At 40.9% G+C, this 16635-nt stretch overlaps 1 protein-coding gene across 3 annotated transcripts; it reads right to left on the bottom strand.

The window, feature by feature from the left end:
* Nucleotides 1-171: 171 nt before the first annotated feature.
* On the bottom strand, nt 172-15468 carry phaf1 (phagosome assembly factor 1). 3 transcript variants are annotated; one of them, XM_085169100.1, is made up of 16 exons: nt 14210-15468; nt 14011-14093; nt 12553-12636; nt 12417-12460; nt 10981-11060; nt 10777-10871; nt 9954-10105; nt 9675-9787; nt 7574-7707; nt 7272-7355; nt 6113-6195; nt 5975-6018; nt 5851-5894; nt 5014-5072; nt 4836-4908; nt 172-4333 (listed from the first exon to the last, which is right to left on the bottom strand). In XM_085169100.1, the coding sequence occupies exons 1-16, from the start codon at nt 14271-14273 to the stop codon at nt 4238-4240; spliced, it is 1332 nt and encodes a 443-aa protein (XP_085025226.1). In that variant the 5' UTR covers nt 14274-15468; the 3' UTR covers nt 172-4237. The 3 variants fall into 3 exon arrangements, with proteins under 3 accessions (XP_085025226.1, XP_085025227.1, XP_085025228.1); XM_085169101.1 differs by having other exon boundaries at nt 9954-10051; XM_085169102.1 differs by having other exon boundaries at nt 9954-10018; nt 14210-15467.
* Nucleotides 15469-16635: the final 1167 nt, after the last annotated feature.

The raw sequence follows: 16635 nt of genomic DNA, 5'->3' as shown, positions 1-16635 counted from the left end.
TTGATAATCACACATCTGCCCGTTCAGTAAAATAAACATTTGTAAAAAGCAAGAAAAAAAAGGTGTAAATTAAAAGCCACACAGATCAAAGTTTCTCTTGTTTTTCTGCCCTAAAAACTTTGGAAAAACAAGGATGTGATATGTCCACCTGAGTTAGGGTGAGATCACCTACCCAGCACCCTGCAGCTCCCCTCGCCATCTCTGAGTGACAATGCTTCATCACAGCAATGACCGTGCACGACACTGGGCTGGGTTTACCAAAACTGGGGCCACAGGCCAATTCCCCTTTCTCTGGGGGAACAACGGGACACCCTCAGAGGTGCTTCATGCCGTGAGGGGTCACATTCGGCTCAACGAGACAAACTTAGGCAATTCTGTGGCTGACTGATGTAATGCGGGTCTCAGATTCTCACATTACTGTTTAAAACAAGACAAACAGGACAAAGACAAACAGTTACAGCAGAGCTTGGAGGGAGGCGACGTTTTGCTTCAGATGTTGATTTGTATCTACAGGTTTTTTCAGTTTCTCTCGTCGAGAACTGATTTTCTAGTCCTGCATTTGCTACACTCATGTATTCCACACCATGTTAACACTGATCTGGGTGTTTCGGGTGGTTATGAGCACACATGAGACCCCACCCTCCACACCCCCAACAGAAATGGATCCAGTACAAGAAACTCAAACAAAAATAACTAGTTCAGAACTAACAACATTCCTCATTTTGGGGAAACCCAACCTGCCAAACTGTGCAGGTAAATGTAAAACGAGTCAGCCGTAATACCATGTTACCTTGTTGCTGGAGCTCACATACATACTGTACAACGCTGCAGCTCAAATGCATTCAATTTTATATACAAGGAGATTCCTTTTTACAGGGTCGATAGAGAAAGAAGTCAAAGACAGGCTCTGTGGGAGATGAGGCACGAAATCCAACAGTTTACATTTATATTTGCTTACACAAAAGCAAGTAAATGTTATATAGCATTCACTAGAGTTACGCCTTTCCCCTATTTGACTGAAGCTGTGGACAAATGGGAGGAGAGTAGGGAACAGTCTTTCCAATTTCATCAGAGACAAAGCGGACAGCCGTCGCTCTTAAATATCTGACCCTGGGAGTCCAATAAGAAAATTGGTGTTTTTTGGATTTAAATGTTAAAATATTACTGTAGCTTGTGGTGTCCCAGTTTTGGAAAACGAGTAATGGAACGCCATGCTCATCTGGCTGCAGGAAAGCTTGGAAAACGGATATTTTTCTTTGTAAACAAGTAGATGTAGATCTGTAACCATCTCACAATGCTGTGATTGCAGCCAGTCCCCAACTCTGTGAATGGTACTCATGGGCTTTGATCAATGATCATAACAGTTTGCATATTAATGATCATAAGCTGACCTCCCAGCCCATCGTTCATTCGGTGGTGCTAGTTTCTGTGCAGATGTTTATAAGGTTGGAAACCTGTAGTCAGCTGAGACTGAAGACGTCACGAAACGTTTCTCCCACTGAAAACGTCCAGATGAACAGAATCAACTTTCAGGATGCAGATGTTAAATCTCGCAGCACACCAAAGCCAGACTAAAAATCCATTTTTGTCCACTGGATTAAAGAGAGAGCTCTCTTCCAGGCCAACTGTGAACAAGCAGTTTAGCAGGGCTTTACTAACTGCTGACATGTTAGCATACTCGCAGTGTTAGCATTGCACATGCAAACATATGAATACTGAGTGGTCTAAAAACAATAATGTGAGCAGATGACTCCACCTGAGCTTAACTCTAACAAAAATCAATGCAGAAATGTTGAGGTGCCACTAACACTGTAAATAAGAAGACACCAGAATAAGCGCACGCATTTATATACAGCATTCATACAACAACATTACGCATAAAGGCCTGAATACATAAAAATAGCAAATGCTTAGGAATTATAAGGAATTAGGAACATAGACAAGTAAAATTAATTAGTTTCCTTCTAATGAAAACGTCGCAGTATTGGTCTTTTTGTTTGTTTTTGCTTATTAAAGTTGAGTTAGCCCAGGTTGTTGGATAATGCTGGTCACAGGCTAACAGACAGGGATGCTAACCGACTGAGTCACTGATCACAAACTCAGCAACAGAGAGAAAATTAAATTGTTTGTACTGAAGAACAATACAAGAAAATGTGTATTAAAATTAATACACGGTTTATTAAAAATAATGTAAATTTATAAAATGGGAGTTCGATGCAAAACTGCACGTCACACGATGGAGGAATGACTGGTTTTCTTTCCCCGTTTCCAAAATGGGTTCAAATGAACTAAACCCAGAGAAATGGTGGCGTTTCTTTGAATGACAGCTCAGTGACAACAGTGACCACTCCGACACTTCTCAGCACACACTGCTGTGAATCTGTGGAACCGAATCCACACGACAGACGGACTGAGCGCTTTCAGAGTCGGCTCTTTGTGTCGTATAATTACTGTCAGCCGTCAGAGAAACCCGGAGCTGAGGTTTTACTACAGCAACGACGAACATGTGCAAGTCAGACACAAAAAGATCCAAAAGAACAGAGACGGCCGACGCCCGACTCTCTCTGTATGAAATGTTCAGACAGTGATAATGTCAGCACATCAAATAACAACATCCTGAAACCTCTTTGGCTATCGCAGTTTGGCAATTCAACAAGAAACAAATGCAGACTGTGCCATGTGTCAGTGACGTGAAGGAGGAGCAGAAGATGGAGCGACAAAGAGGACGGCACTGCGAACACTGAGCACCACGTAAGGGCCTCTTCTTTCTTTCCATATGTATACAGGACACACACACACACACACACACACACACACCCGCTCATCCAATGTACGAAACAAAAATATCCATATCTGAAGATCAATCAAACAGTCAAGTAAAAAGGTGAGTATTAGTGCAAATGTACGAACGGATTTAAAACAGTACACGATGGAAATGGTCTCGAGGCGAACGAGTGAAAAGGGCGGCCGCGGTAAAATGAAGAAACTGTGGTGACTCTACACAACATGCAAGAAGATGCAACCGATCGGAGAAAAGGGGCTGTCAGTTTGTGCTTGTAGTAAGTCTCCTCTCGCTGCACACGAGTCCATGCAAAGATTCTCGTGTCAGTCTGCTTCACGATAAAACGGATAAAACCAGCGTTCATGTATCAGGAATACATGAGTTTAGTAATGAAAGGTGTGTGTGTGTTTGTGCGAGCTTAAAGTAACACAAATTGAAATGTCATTTTTAAAAATTAGCCTCACGCCACATGCAGATGCTCATTTCTGTCGCCGTGTCCGTGCAGGGAGACGCAACAGCAGCCGTGCTGTCGAGTGTGCTTTGTTTGCCTGTGTGTGTGTCTGTGTCTGTGTGTGTTGGCGGGCGCCGCTGAGTAAAGTTGAAGGGAGAATAAGACGACAACAGGGAGGATTTTCTTTCTGGTCACATCTGGTTCAACTGGGCGGGGCATCAAGCGGGTTATGTTCAGGAGGACGTCTCCGTCCGAACCCTGAGAGCGAGCGCTTCCTGTCTTGTGTGACAACATTGGGATTCTCGTGGGTTTGGTTCAAGTCCTCTGCAGCTTTCACTGCATTTTGGCTCTGATGGCTGTCGGTTGGACTGAACTGGTTTGGTTTTGTTGTCGTTCTGAAGCTGAGGCAGGAAGACTGGCGGTACTGGTTTGCTGGTTGTGGTTGTTTGACGTGACACACTTTGTTTCCAGACTCTGGCCACAGCAGCTTCCAGCTGATGTTAAACAACTTGATATTTGCAGCAGATGAATTCAAACGCCGACTGTCCCACCGCCACAGCGGTACGGAGGCTGCTGATAAATAAACTGGCGCCAGCTTAGAGTCTGCAGCTTTTTCCCCCTGTGGTCCGGGGTGAAAGCATTTTAAGGATGGAAAGGAAACAGTCGAGCTCTACCACAACGCAGCACCACTGGGACCGTTAGACTAACCAAGATAAAACGCTCCATGCTCCAGCAGAGACTGTGACTGGATGTCCCGGGATAGACCGAGTTGGTCTAGCTGTGCTAGATGGGTGTGCCGGATTGGAAGAATGAGTCTTAGTATCCAACAGGAAGAGTTGGTTGATTGATTGTAGTTGTTTCTCTGTTAGCATCTGAGCTGGGTAAGAGTAACTTTGTTCGGTTAGGTCTGCTTGGTTAAGAATCTGGCTCTGGATTAGAAAGTCAGTCAGTAGAAGTACTGGATTCACGACAGGCCAAAACGGGATGTGGTTGCGGTTACTTGTTTAGTGGGAACTGCTGCTGGACTCGGGTCGGGCGTGACTGGTCGTGCGTGGAGCACCGTAGAGGGTTACCGATGCTATGTGGTTATTCTGCATCACCTGGGGAGGAGGAACACAAGACAGTGAGGACACATATTTCAAAGATTAGGGGTTGAGCTGTTTCGTGATCACCAAGCATTTCTAATACTTTTGCGAGCAAATCTCTACAAATGTCCTTTCAGAGAGAGTAATTCACATTCCTGTCAGCTTTAAACTGGTTCAGCTGCTTTGCTATAATAATACTGCTGAACGTGTCGGTCTTGTGCAGCATTTTACGTAACACACGTCATATTTTATGTTCTCTAAATGGAACAATCCATGTAGTCAGGTGGTTCAGATAATGCTGCCATATAGTTCCACCATCATTTTTTTGGGTCTCGGTATATGCAGAATATGACTAAACAGTAGATAAAACAGTAGAAATAACTAGAACAAATACTAAAATTATTTATTTTTTAAAAAGTACTAAGATATAGTAAAATATAAATAACTTAATAAATGTAAAAATTTTATGTTTTATGATTTATGTTGTAATCCCAGCTGAATCATAAAACGTGCTGACCTCAAAGATCATCCTCTGCAGTCCGAAGCAGAACGTAGAGCCGAAAGGATTTGTGTTATTGGCCGATGAAGACCTGTAAACGCAAACAAGGTCACAAGACTTGATGTCACATATGTGGGTGGTGTCTGAAACAGCTGTGGTGTCTATATTAAATGCATATATGTAGACTATATGTTACCTGTGCAGCACTACAGGTTTTTCCATTGGATGGCCGAGCAGTTCTTGGATTTGATCCCACTGAGGAAGAGTCAAAAGGTTAACAGACAATTATAACAAACATTTCCAGGAGTCGTCTGTTTCTCGACTGCTGACAGCTGTTTATGTTGTGGCGACTCCACTAAGCAAAAAAATGGATCGGACATCAGTTGTAGAAACGATAGTCTTTATATAAGGCTTCAAAAAGGGAAATGTACAACAAAACTTCTCGGCATTCGGAGCAACATATAATGGCTTCCCGAAAACTTTCTTTGCTAGCTAAAAACCCAGAGTAACTTTCGTCTACCACAAAGAATTCTGGGAAACGCAGTTTTCTAATGAAAATACCTGTTAAATGCTCCCCTTTAGCAGAAAATTAAATCTATAATTAACAGCTCTCACTAAACATGTGACTAACACTTAAATCACTTACAAAATAACCAAAATGCTGTTATCAAACAATAAACTGCAATAAAGTTACAACAGTTTATGTCACACCTGACTGTATAAAGGTGGAAAGAAACAAACTGTGACTGCAACAGCTTCGAGATCACAATGTTAAACAAAAATAACGTCATTTCCAGGGGCAGAAAGGACTAAGATATCACAGGACTGTTGATTTGTTATTGGATCTGTGGTGCAACACAAAGCATCTTATGATCAGTCACCAAAGCCTATGTCAGCGATGCAAAGTCACAACCTTGTAATCTGCTAAAGGTGCAGAGTCAGAACATCGAACCGAAAACTACAAGTCCTGTTAGATTTCTACTGCCGACCACAGCGCCACCCTGTGGCTAAATCGAACAGTTCCAGAACTGACCTTGCTGTATGTAGTTAAGATGCAGTCCTCAGAGTCTGCTCCCTCTAAAGCGCCGACATAAATGAACAGACATTAGAACAAAGCATGAATATGGAGGCATTGCTGTCGACTGAATAACTTTTACCTTTTTTGATGACAAGTGGAATCTTAAAGTCACATCGATGATATCTGTGACGACAGAGAGATTATAATAAGTGCAACAACAAAAACAAGTGTAAAAATATAATAAACATTTGGTTTATATTATAAGAAGGATAATTACATATTAAAGTTGTAATGTCCAGGGTAGTTGGTGTGGAGAACAAACTTCTTAACCAGGTGAGTTGTCGAGTCAAACAGAATATCCTGAAAAATACGAAAATACAGTCATTGAGGTTACTTCAGTGTTTGCAGTCGACTCCTATCTACTGCAAACAGTAGATGTGAGCAAATCAATTAAGGTAGAACTACACCTCTGCATGCAGTGATTTATGCAGGTGCATGTGGTTTGCATCACAACAAGATGGTTGCAGTTTTTATTATTGCACAAACTTCAACCTTCATGTCTTTGGACCAGGAGTTTTCTCACAGTCCAAAGACATGAATCATGACTGAGTTAAAGCTGTGTTAGACTGACCGCCTGTCACGCTTTTAGCCTGTATCTCATCCATTGTAGAAACAAGCTGCAGTGCAGGTAAATGTCCCATTAATTCACAGCGAGCAGGTAGGAGTGGTCAAGGTCAACAATAGTGAAACTCATCGGCGTTGCCTCGTTCGCAGGTTCTGGGCGTCCACGCCGCCCGGCTGCAGGGACTTATCCTAACGGGGGGTCACGATGCGTTGACTTTTAGCACACCACGGTCACTGAATATACTAGCCAGGCTCGTGCTGTCTTTCAGGTTCTTCATTACGTATTATCATTAAAATCATCGCAGATACAAATTTTGGTGACCTTTAAGCTACACACTGGTGATGTGTGTCGAACGTGACACGTGAAACAAACGTAAAGGGTGAATGTAACATCACATTTGCAGGTGATGGTAAAAATGGGATTCATTACAAATCTTTCTGAGAAACAGACTAATAATGTTCATCCAAGGTTTCAGTAAGACCCACCCAATAAGGAGGAGATGGGGTACCTACACTACGACCATTATAACTGTACACTGCTAGACTTGACCAATGGCTGCAGCTGGACTTTTCTTTTGGGCGTGGCTCTGACTTACACAAATATAATATGAAAGGAGGGGGAGGTGCTGCTGATATGGGCGCTCCAGTATGACGTCCAATGGTTCTGAATGACGCAGACGGTACTTTCAGACAACACTGAGTCCCCATTAAAAGGAAAACTCAAACACAGCTCAGAGGCAGACAAAGCTCTTAAAAATAACTCGGCACAGACACCAAGATTTACACACACGAGCACGGCTTCGCTTACGTACCACTCCCAGGGTAAAGTAGTTGAAGAAGTAGTCGTTACATTTAGATGGGACCTGCTTATGTGGCGACGGAGAGTGGATCTTCATCTGAAACACAAAAACAATTTGGGAAAATATAGGGTGACTTTTTGTCTTTAATTAAAGTAATACAAATAATTTTTAATACAACTTCTTAAGATGGTGAAAATATGACAAGAGAGCAGGTTTGATAAATGGATAACATCCAACAGGTTAAACACCACTTTACAGACTTAACATAAAGCAATAATACAAGAAGTAAAGATGGAGTTAAACTGAATTGCTACCTTGTCCTCAGATTTGTAGAAAACTTTATGTGGGGAGCCCAGAGCACCGAGCACATCCTGACAGGAATCTCCAAAGTAGATGCTCCTCTCTAGAGACTTGACTTTACTATCAGTCATCACACCGACACCACAACCTGCAGTTTAGACAACAAGTCAGTAAAGCTCCCCGTCACTGCTACTGCTGACCTCTGTATATTTTATATATACATATATATGTATGTATGTATTAGGGCTGCACGATTTTTTGGCTTAGAATTGAGATCACGATTCTCTCACGATTTTCTTTTCCAGTATAAATATTTATTGCACTTATTAACTGCACATCAACTTCGTAACAGTTGAGACTGAACATAAAAACAATAAATAAACATAAAAACAACAAATGTCTCACGTTTTGTCGTTGCCACAAAATGTTGCACTGCTTGAAATTGCGTCTCCACCGTTGCTCGACGCTGCGTGTACAGAGCAGGTAGAGCAACAATAGAAAAATAGTTGCGGGACGGCACTGTGTAGCGTTTGTCTAGGGTGTTGATCATTTTCCTAAATCCCTCGTTTTGCACAGTGTTGATGGAGCCATATCTTTGTTATAATTCACAGATTCTCATTCTTATATTTTGCTTTGTTCTTATGTTATTGTATTGTGCACACCTCTGTTGCTTGTGAAGCTTGCACATAAGAATTTCATTCATGTGCTGAATGAAATGTGATGTGACATTAACCCTTTAAGACCTACCATAGAACCAAGTCCGCCAGAGCTTACTTTATATTTTTACATGCTGTGGAGCCATTTTTGGGAGCATTTCAAGTTGCTATACATCAATACAACCATTACAGCCTAGATTTTAATAATATGTATGAATTAAGTGCATAGTAATTACATAAATTGCAAAAAAGTGCAATAAACTACAAAAAAATTGAAAATCGTTTTTGTTTTTTTAACATATATTTCTAGTTAGAGAAATTTAAGAGGCTTATCCCTCAAAACTGTAAATACAAAAAAGTTTCACAAAATAGTTTCCCACCACAGGAAATTTATTTTGAGTGTCTTCATAGTTTTATTTTTGAAATACACCAATTTTTATACACTGCAGGAAAAACGAAAATAAATATTATGATGCTAATTTGCAAAAAAGCAGCATATGCATCAAAATAAACTATTTCCAGCAGTGCAATATGAGTCCTAAGCATCCCAGAAACGACACCGAAAGTCATAAAGTCAAACATAACTTTTAAAAACACCAGTATAGGCTCATTGAGGCCTGGACGGTAAAAAACTACATTTCCGCGAAAATGACGTCACTTCCGGTTCCGGCCAGGTCATGGCGGACATGCGATAGTTCGCGCTGACGTCTAATCCAATGTAGGAAGTGTTATGAACAGCTGATCGGATTGGCAAAGCGTGTTTCTGGAATATTATGTTTTTGTTGCTGCAAGTGCTTTTTATGCAGTTTTTGCAAAACTATATGTGGAAGGAAACTGTGACCGAGGACAAGCTGATGGCATAAGATGTAAGTACAACTCCTCCGGTTTCATATGCAAAAAAAATTATTGCGCTAGCTCACGTGGTTGCAGAGCTACCGGGATTTAAAAATAGTTAGGAAAAACAGAGCGTGCTGCTCTGACCGGCTTTAAAGGGTTAAAAGTGATTTTTGACATTAAAAAGAAAAGAAGCTCAAGTTCACACCACTGTTAATAACAACAGTAAAAATTGGTATTACTGTGTATATGTGCTCATTTATGTAGTCCCATATTAACCCTGTCATGCATGAATTATGACAACCTCAATCAGGACTTTTTAAAGTATTTTTATTCATCTTTATGCAAGAAAAGATGAATAAGAAAAAAATCCAGATTGAGGTCGTCATAATTCATGCATGAAACAAGTCATACATCTATAGCAACCTTAAACGACCAGTGGGTGGCAGCTATGGTTTATGTGCAGGTACACCATCAGCACTGATGTTGATGGTGAATAGCTGTCCACTGTAGTGACCACTGTGCGTGAAAGAGTTAACATTATGGGGAAAACAAAGGTGTCAAACTTACAAATAATCACCTTCAAGATACACACACACACTTCGGGTACTGAGCTGTGTGTTACCTGCAGTGAGAAGGTGGAGCCTGAGTCCCAGAGGGCCCGCCCGATCCCTCAGGACATCCACACACTCTGCATAAATGTTACCGAGGAAACAAGCCAACGGCATTGCAGGAGCTCTGAGAACAGAGAAACAAGTTTAGCTATTTTTTCTGTACCTTTGTGTTCTTGCTGTCTCTGTGATTGTTTTCCAACATTTAAAACAGTTGAAACAAACTCATATCAAAATGTGAAGTAAGGACTAAAAGTAACCGTTTCCTCTGGCAGCATTGCATTATTACGTACCTTGTTTCCTGCAGGTTGTTGCCAGTGTAGATGTGCATCCTCTTGACCATTGCCCCATGTGGAATCTGCAGGGAGGCCAAACCCATGGCAAAGTTAGGCTGCCAAGGCAAAACAGCTGGAAGTAGTACAGGACTGGTAGATACTAAAGGTCTCTGCATCCACATGAATAAACACATTCAGAAGACTAAAGAACAGCTGTGACAGTACAGAGGAGTGACAACATGTGATAAAGGGAGTGAAATGTCTCATGAAGCACCGACTAAACACTGCTTTCTAAAAAAGAAAGCACCAGTGTTTTCACTGTTCTTTGTACTTTCATTCGTCTTGGATCTTCGGCGTAATCTGAAAGGTCAAACATCAAATCGAGACTCACTGTGACTCAGCACTTCTGACTTATTCTTATGCAGCTATCACTGCAGGAGTCCTTCCCGTGGGATGACATTTGATTTTAATTAAAAACAGCCACATCTCGTACCCACTACCCATTTAAAAAGTCATTAATCTGCAGTAAGAAGAATAAAGTCTTATACACTAAGACTACCACGGGTTAATTTATAAAATACATGAATTTTGTCATTGCGTGCCACAAACTTCATGACAAAATCCACTGAAAGACACAAACACTGTCAGAATCTAAGACACACACTGATTTGGTTTCATGTAAATTTGTGACAAGGCAAAAATACAGCTTGACCTTTGAGTGTTTACATGACTGGAAACCACTCAAATCCCAAGGCTGGCCTGGCTCTCCTGGGACTGGAAATAGCGAGCACTCAGCTCTTCTTTAATTGGCTCACAGGCAAATGGACTAAAACGCTCTCACCTCATATTTTGGAGCTTCATTCCATGAGTCCAGTTGAAAAGAGAAGGACAGTCCCCGAAAGTTGAGATGGAACAACTGCTCTGCAGCATTGTAAACTAGGGAGAGACACATGAAGAGGAGAGCATTTTATACCGGGTAACAACCAAAACCCCAAATTAGTTGTAAGTGAAAACATTCCAAGTGTGCTGGTCCTTTAGAAAGTACCTCCAGGGTGTGTAGCGCCAAATGACTGGTCTATTTGCTCTATCGTGGGGGCAATGGTCTGAGAGTTGAAATGGACTCCACTGAAACACAATCCATACATACACGGTGTCAGTATTAAACCTATTAACAAAGCGCCTGTGCTGCATTATTTCAAGAGTTAATGGCAAAGATGGGAAATGGATTATGCTCGTCAACAGATAACGTTGAATAAGAAACACATTAATGCAGGCAGACTCAAGCTGTAAGCCTACCTGTGACTTAAAGTTGAAAGTGGTGTTTGTGTTAATATAAAGAGAACCAGGCGTGCCGTATATGCAGAACAATTCAGGATTTATGCCATTAAATGTCGCTGAGAAGTAGGGCTGCCACAAACGATTATTTTGATAGTCACTAGTCACCGATTATTTTTGCGATTAGTCGACTAATCAGATCATCATCCATTGGACATAAAACTACAGCTTGCTGCAGCAGCAGCATCTGCTCTTATATAACTATCATTAGCTTACAGCTTTAAGTGTTTAAGGTATGTGCTAACTAAAAATAAAGACAAGATGATAGTTTGTTAAATTTTAATAAAATTTGCAGATTGTTTCGGTGAAGTTTAATAAACTCCTTGCCATCTAAAATATAACAGGACACCGGAGTAAATTCTTGAGCATCTCACACTTCTGATAATCAGCTGTCTGCTTGACATTTATTCAGCTGTGTAAAAACTATAACTTTAATCTCAGCCAAAACGATTTACTCAGGAACAAATAAAATACTAAAAAAGCCAGACAATAACATTTTTAAGTTATCTAAGTGACTTATATATCATGTTTAACCTGAGTAGCGAAAGACGGCGGTGGGTTTGAAAACGATTTGCCAGGAGTCCGGTGTTCTCACTAGTTAGCCTAGCCCCCGGCTAGCTATCGAGCTAGTGGCTAACAGACTTCTCCGAAAACGTCGGAGCGCTTTTGAAAATATGTGGTGTCTTGATAAACTGAGCAGATATTTGAGGTTTACACAGCTACATTCTCGCCTGAAAATATGTTAAACGTTTATTTTGTGACCCAGAAAGAATAATAAGAGTAATATTAAAACTAACTAGCTGCCGCCATTGTTGGAAACTGTGCTGGGCTGCGCTATGAATTCTGGGACAGCTTCTTCTTCTTCTTCGGGGTTTAACGGCAGCTGGCATCCTTGTACATGCAGTGCTGCCATCTTCTGTTTCAGTCCGTTATTACACTCTTAAATCCTACTACTTATTCCTGCGTCTTTTGTGATCTTACAAAGCTTCAAACGACGCGTCGACTATTAAATCAGTCGTCGACGATTTTGATAGTCGACGTAATCGTGACTAGTCGACGTAATCGTGGCAGCCCTACTGAGAAGCTAACATGACTCTCAAAGCAGCTACATCAGCTGCTATTTAATAGATTTAAGTTTTTACTTACCAGTATTTCAACTTGACTTTGCTCAGGTCATACACTTCAATCACCTGTCACACAGAAAGTCAGAAACATCAGCGCACGAATGCCAAGAGTGTTTGAGGAGACTGTTGGAGCGCTGCTAATTATCTTAAATTCTTACCTTGAGTCTCTGATTTGTGGCATCAAACAGCAGTTTAATCCCATCCTGAGTCAAGTTCAGTATGAGGTCATGGCTGAGAGGTGTCTACAGAGGCAGGGAGTTAAAACCGATAAATTACCATTAAGGGGCAGGAGCAGATGCTGTCACGCAAACCTGAGAAACAACCACCTCGATTTATTTTTGACAAATTTTAAAAAGTTAATACTGGCTGATTATTAGAAGATTTGTGCAGATGAGTGAAAACAAAACAACATTAACAATACATAAGATAACAGAGGTGGGAATTATCAGACATCCCACGATACAATATTATTGTCATTGTGGTTTATCACATTTTTTCACCTGCACAGCATGTCCTCATAGTTAAAACAGATATCGACAAGGTTTAATAGGTAAAAATAAAGTTATCTCACCCATTTTTCTTTTAATTTTAATTTGTTATTGCACTTCCACTCAGCAACCTTCCCGTTCTACAGGAATATCACCAGAATACAACAAGCTGGGAGCCAGTTGAGTCAATCTGTCAAGTCAGTTTGTGCTCACTGACAAAGACGGATGGCAACGTGAGCAATCTGTCTGCATTTATAAATTAGACAGCAATTATTTGTTCCAACAGTCTCTGAGAGTGACTGCAGTCAGTCCAACTGTAAATGTTTGCAGAAAGGATGCCCCCATCAGGGAACCTGTGCTTTGCAATCGAAAGTTGATATGAGTGTGCAACATCCCCAAGCTCTGAGCAACTACTTAGTCACCACAAATTGTAATCTGTTGCAGAATGAATATATACATTTTGCAACAGATTACAATTTGTCGTGATTAAGAGCTTGGGGGTGTTGTTTTTTTTTTTTTTTTTAAATAAATGGGAGAAACAAGCTTCTCGTACTATCGTGACAAAGACAATAGCACAGTGGTTCTTAACCTGGGTTCGATCAAACCCTAGGGGTTCGGTGAGTCGGTCTCAGGGGTTCGGCAGAGCCTCCGCCATGACATGCATGGCTCATTTTGTGCACCAGTAAAAAACACATCTATATTTAAAACAAAATTTTTCACTAAAGAGGGGTTCAGAGAATGTGCATATGAAACTGGTGGGGTTTGGTACCTCCAACAAGGTTAAGAACCACTGCAATAGCAGATAGAAATGTGAACTTTTCAGCACTCTATGGTGAACAAACGACCTACTGACAACAAAGTTTCAACATTTTATTCAACAAACAGATTGTTAAGCTTTTGTTTATCATCAACTGATAAACATAAATATGGCTTTATCTGTGTTACAGTGCTCTACAGTAATTTCAGTGAAAAATAATTAGAAACCAATTGGATTTACTTCCACTGCACGGGAACGCCTGAACAACTCGAATTGGTGCCCAGAACTCTTCTGAAACCTGATTATGACTGTTTGTGGATTGTGAGCAAGCACAAGTTTATATTTAAACAACAGATATTTGTGCGTCTTACCTGTTCACTGTATAGCACCTGGACATTTTTGATGATGCGGCAGTGTTTCTGAAGGATAGAGATGGCCTGGGAAAATGGCATCCCTGAACACCCACACAGTGAACGCAAGACACACAATTTGTTATTGAGTCTAAACAAGTGCATATGTAAGGTAGTTGAAAAGTATCTTTTCAATTCACTGAAGATTTTTAATGCTCACCTAAGGAGAATTCCCATTGCTCATTTCCTAGTGATCTCTCAGGCACCACTTCCAGATCCAGCATTGGCAAGTAGTGGGGGGCAGCTCACCTCACCTCAAGACACGATGGGATCCTGTGAGGGACCCTCTCTCTCTCTCGCTGCTGAACACAGTACTTTCCCACAGGATTTCCGACGGCTACTTTAAATCATAACTCTTATTATTTCTCCAAAGCTATCAAATTCATGAGAATCAGAACAGCCACTCAGTCTGCGCGTTACTGTAAACGTGTCCTTTTTTATCTCATGTCATACGTCCTTGACATTAAAATGGTACCAAAGAAGAGAAAGTAAACGGGCCTTAAAATCACATACAAACTTTCCTAAAACGCACAAGTTTTAACTTGGAATTTAACAAGTTGCCCAACATTGGCTGCCAGCTTGAACATAAATTACGCAACGTTTAGCAAACCTAAAACGCACAAGGCCAGCTGTCAACTAGCTGACTGCTTGTTTGTGTGTTTTTAAATAAATCGATGAGGATTAAAAAACTAATCCACTGAGTTTAATCAGAAACTTGTCCGACAGCCACAAATGTCTCCAACAGGCTTCGATTCAGTAACTAAACATGAACTTCTGTGGTGCCGTGTTTCCTAACAGAGCACCGGATCCAGTGGCAGACAGGTTAAAACACAACAAACTAATATGGAGGCACGAAAATAGCGCTTTCAAACTCAGCTGTTTCCGCCCGTTATGTTTATCATCGGTCACAGTTGGGCGGTTACGAAAGCATCAAATCTTGTCAACAAGACTGTTTTTCTTCGCGCTACGAGCTAACATTAGCGGACGAGCTAGCTGCCCTGTTGGCTTATTTTCAATCAAGTATAAATATAAATAACGTAAAAAACTCTCAAAGTCAAGACAGAAATGATGAATATCACGGTTCAAACTGACACGACATAAACAAAAGACAGCACGCCGAGCCGTCGGCTGTCTCTGCTGTTTATCTTTTTTCGTTTCAGCGAAGCTTTAAGCTCGAGCGCTAGCTCTTCGTCGCTCGTGCGCAAATTCCCAAGTACTCGCGCGGAAACGCTTTCCGTGTCACTCATAAGCTCGTCGGCCGGTAAATGCCCACCGTGTCCCTTTCTGCGCTTTAACGTGTCTTCAATGTCAGGACCTGATAAGAGCGACACGGCGTCCAAACGCCAGCAACTTCAGGCATCAACAACAGCCAGTAGGATCAGCTGATAATTCAACTTCCTGTCTTCGGCGCACATTCGAGGTCGACGTCATGACGTCATGACGTTATGTTCAGGCGACACCTAGAGACGCTTTAAGTTCTCTTATCCTGCAATTTTTTCAAAAGTTAGTGATGGTAAATTTGATTCTTTTTTACTGAATCGAGTTTGAATGAGTCACTCACCAAAGTGAATCGGGGTTTCTTGAGTCATTTGAGTCACTGAGTCAGTTGACCAGAGAGTGCAAAAAATGTACATTTTCACTCAAACTTTGTTTCTCTTTTCATGTAAATCCTACTGCTAAGATGAGTGATTGAAAAAGAAAAAGAACTATTTTTATAGAGCAAAAAAGAGCAAAAAAAAGATTTCTAAAGGGAACATTGGTTTTATTTTTTTTTATTAGTTTTTTCCTCAAATGTGTCAAATATATATTTTCTCATCTAAATGTCCGCTGAGCTGTGAGCCAGGGGGCGGTAATGCTCCTAAACATTGGCTGTCAACCAAGAAGAAGAAGAAGCTGTGAGCCAGGAGGGAGGGGGCGAGTGAGTAATTCGTTCATGCTACGATTCAGCACAGGATGGGAGCAGGGTTTTAATAGTTTTGCAATTTTCATTAGTTTTTATTTTTATTTAGTTTTGACTTCAGATTTTCAATTTTATATCAGTTTTAATTAGTTTTTACCAATTGTTTGCTAGTTTAGTTTAGTTTTTATTTTTTTGAAAATCCTTAGTTTCAGTTTAGTTTTGATTAGTTTCAGTTATAGTTTTAGTTGTGTTTGCAATAATTAAGTGTAACAAAATCCCAGTTTTATCATATCAGTCATTCTGCTCATCCTTGGGTATGTTGCTATTCCAGCTACCATACTGCACCCTGGACAGGTCGCCTGTCTGTCGCAGGGCTAACACGCAGAGACAGACAACTCACATTCCCACCTATGGGTTCTTTAAATAAATAAATAAAGGCAGATGAACAACCATTGATACCAGGCAACTATAAAATGTATATCTTGGCCCCAATGAGACTATTAACTCTCGCAGCACCGGGTGTTCGTAATTTTGGTTCAAGTGAATTGATAAACTTTTTGAAGGTAATTGACTCACACAGTTGTGTAGATATCCCCGTCCTGTTGTCTCGGGATGCATCACGCTGCCTTGCCTGGGGTTAGCTTCTGTTTTCTGGGGATGAGGGTTGAGTGTGCTCCCTTACCTTC

Source organism: Neolamprologus multifasciatus, chromosome 7 (genome assembly GCF_963576455.1).
Source record: "Neolamprologus multifasciatus chromosome 7, fNeoMul1.2, whole genome shotgun sequence".
Classification (NCBI taxonomy): Eukaryota; Metazoa; Chordata; class Actinopteri; order Cichliformes; family Cichlidae; genus Neolamprologus; species Neolamprologus multifasciatus.
Note: the sequence above shows the minus strand (reverse complement) of the source record. Positions and strands in the feature narration are given on the sequence as shown.

What these genes read in the sequence shown, in the direction of transcription:
- phaf1 (XM_085169100.1), bottom strand. Translation starts at nt 14,273, where the DNA reads ATGCTGGATCTGGAAGTGGTGCCTGAGAGATCACTAGGAAATGAGCAA. An exon ending in AAAGTCAAGTTGAAATACTG is followed by an intron (nt 11,061 to 12,416) that starts GTAAGTAAAAAC and finishes ATTGTGTTTCAG; the next exon opens with TGGAGTCCATTTCAACTCTC. An exon ending in ACTACTTTACCCTGGGAGTG is followed by an intron (nt 6,196 to 7,271) that starts GTACGTAAGCGA and finishes CGTATTTTTCAG; the next exon opens with GATATTCTGTTTGACTCGAC.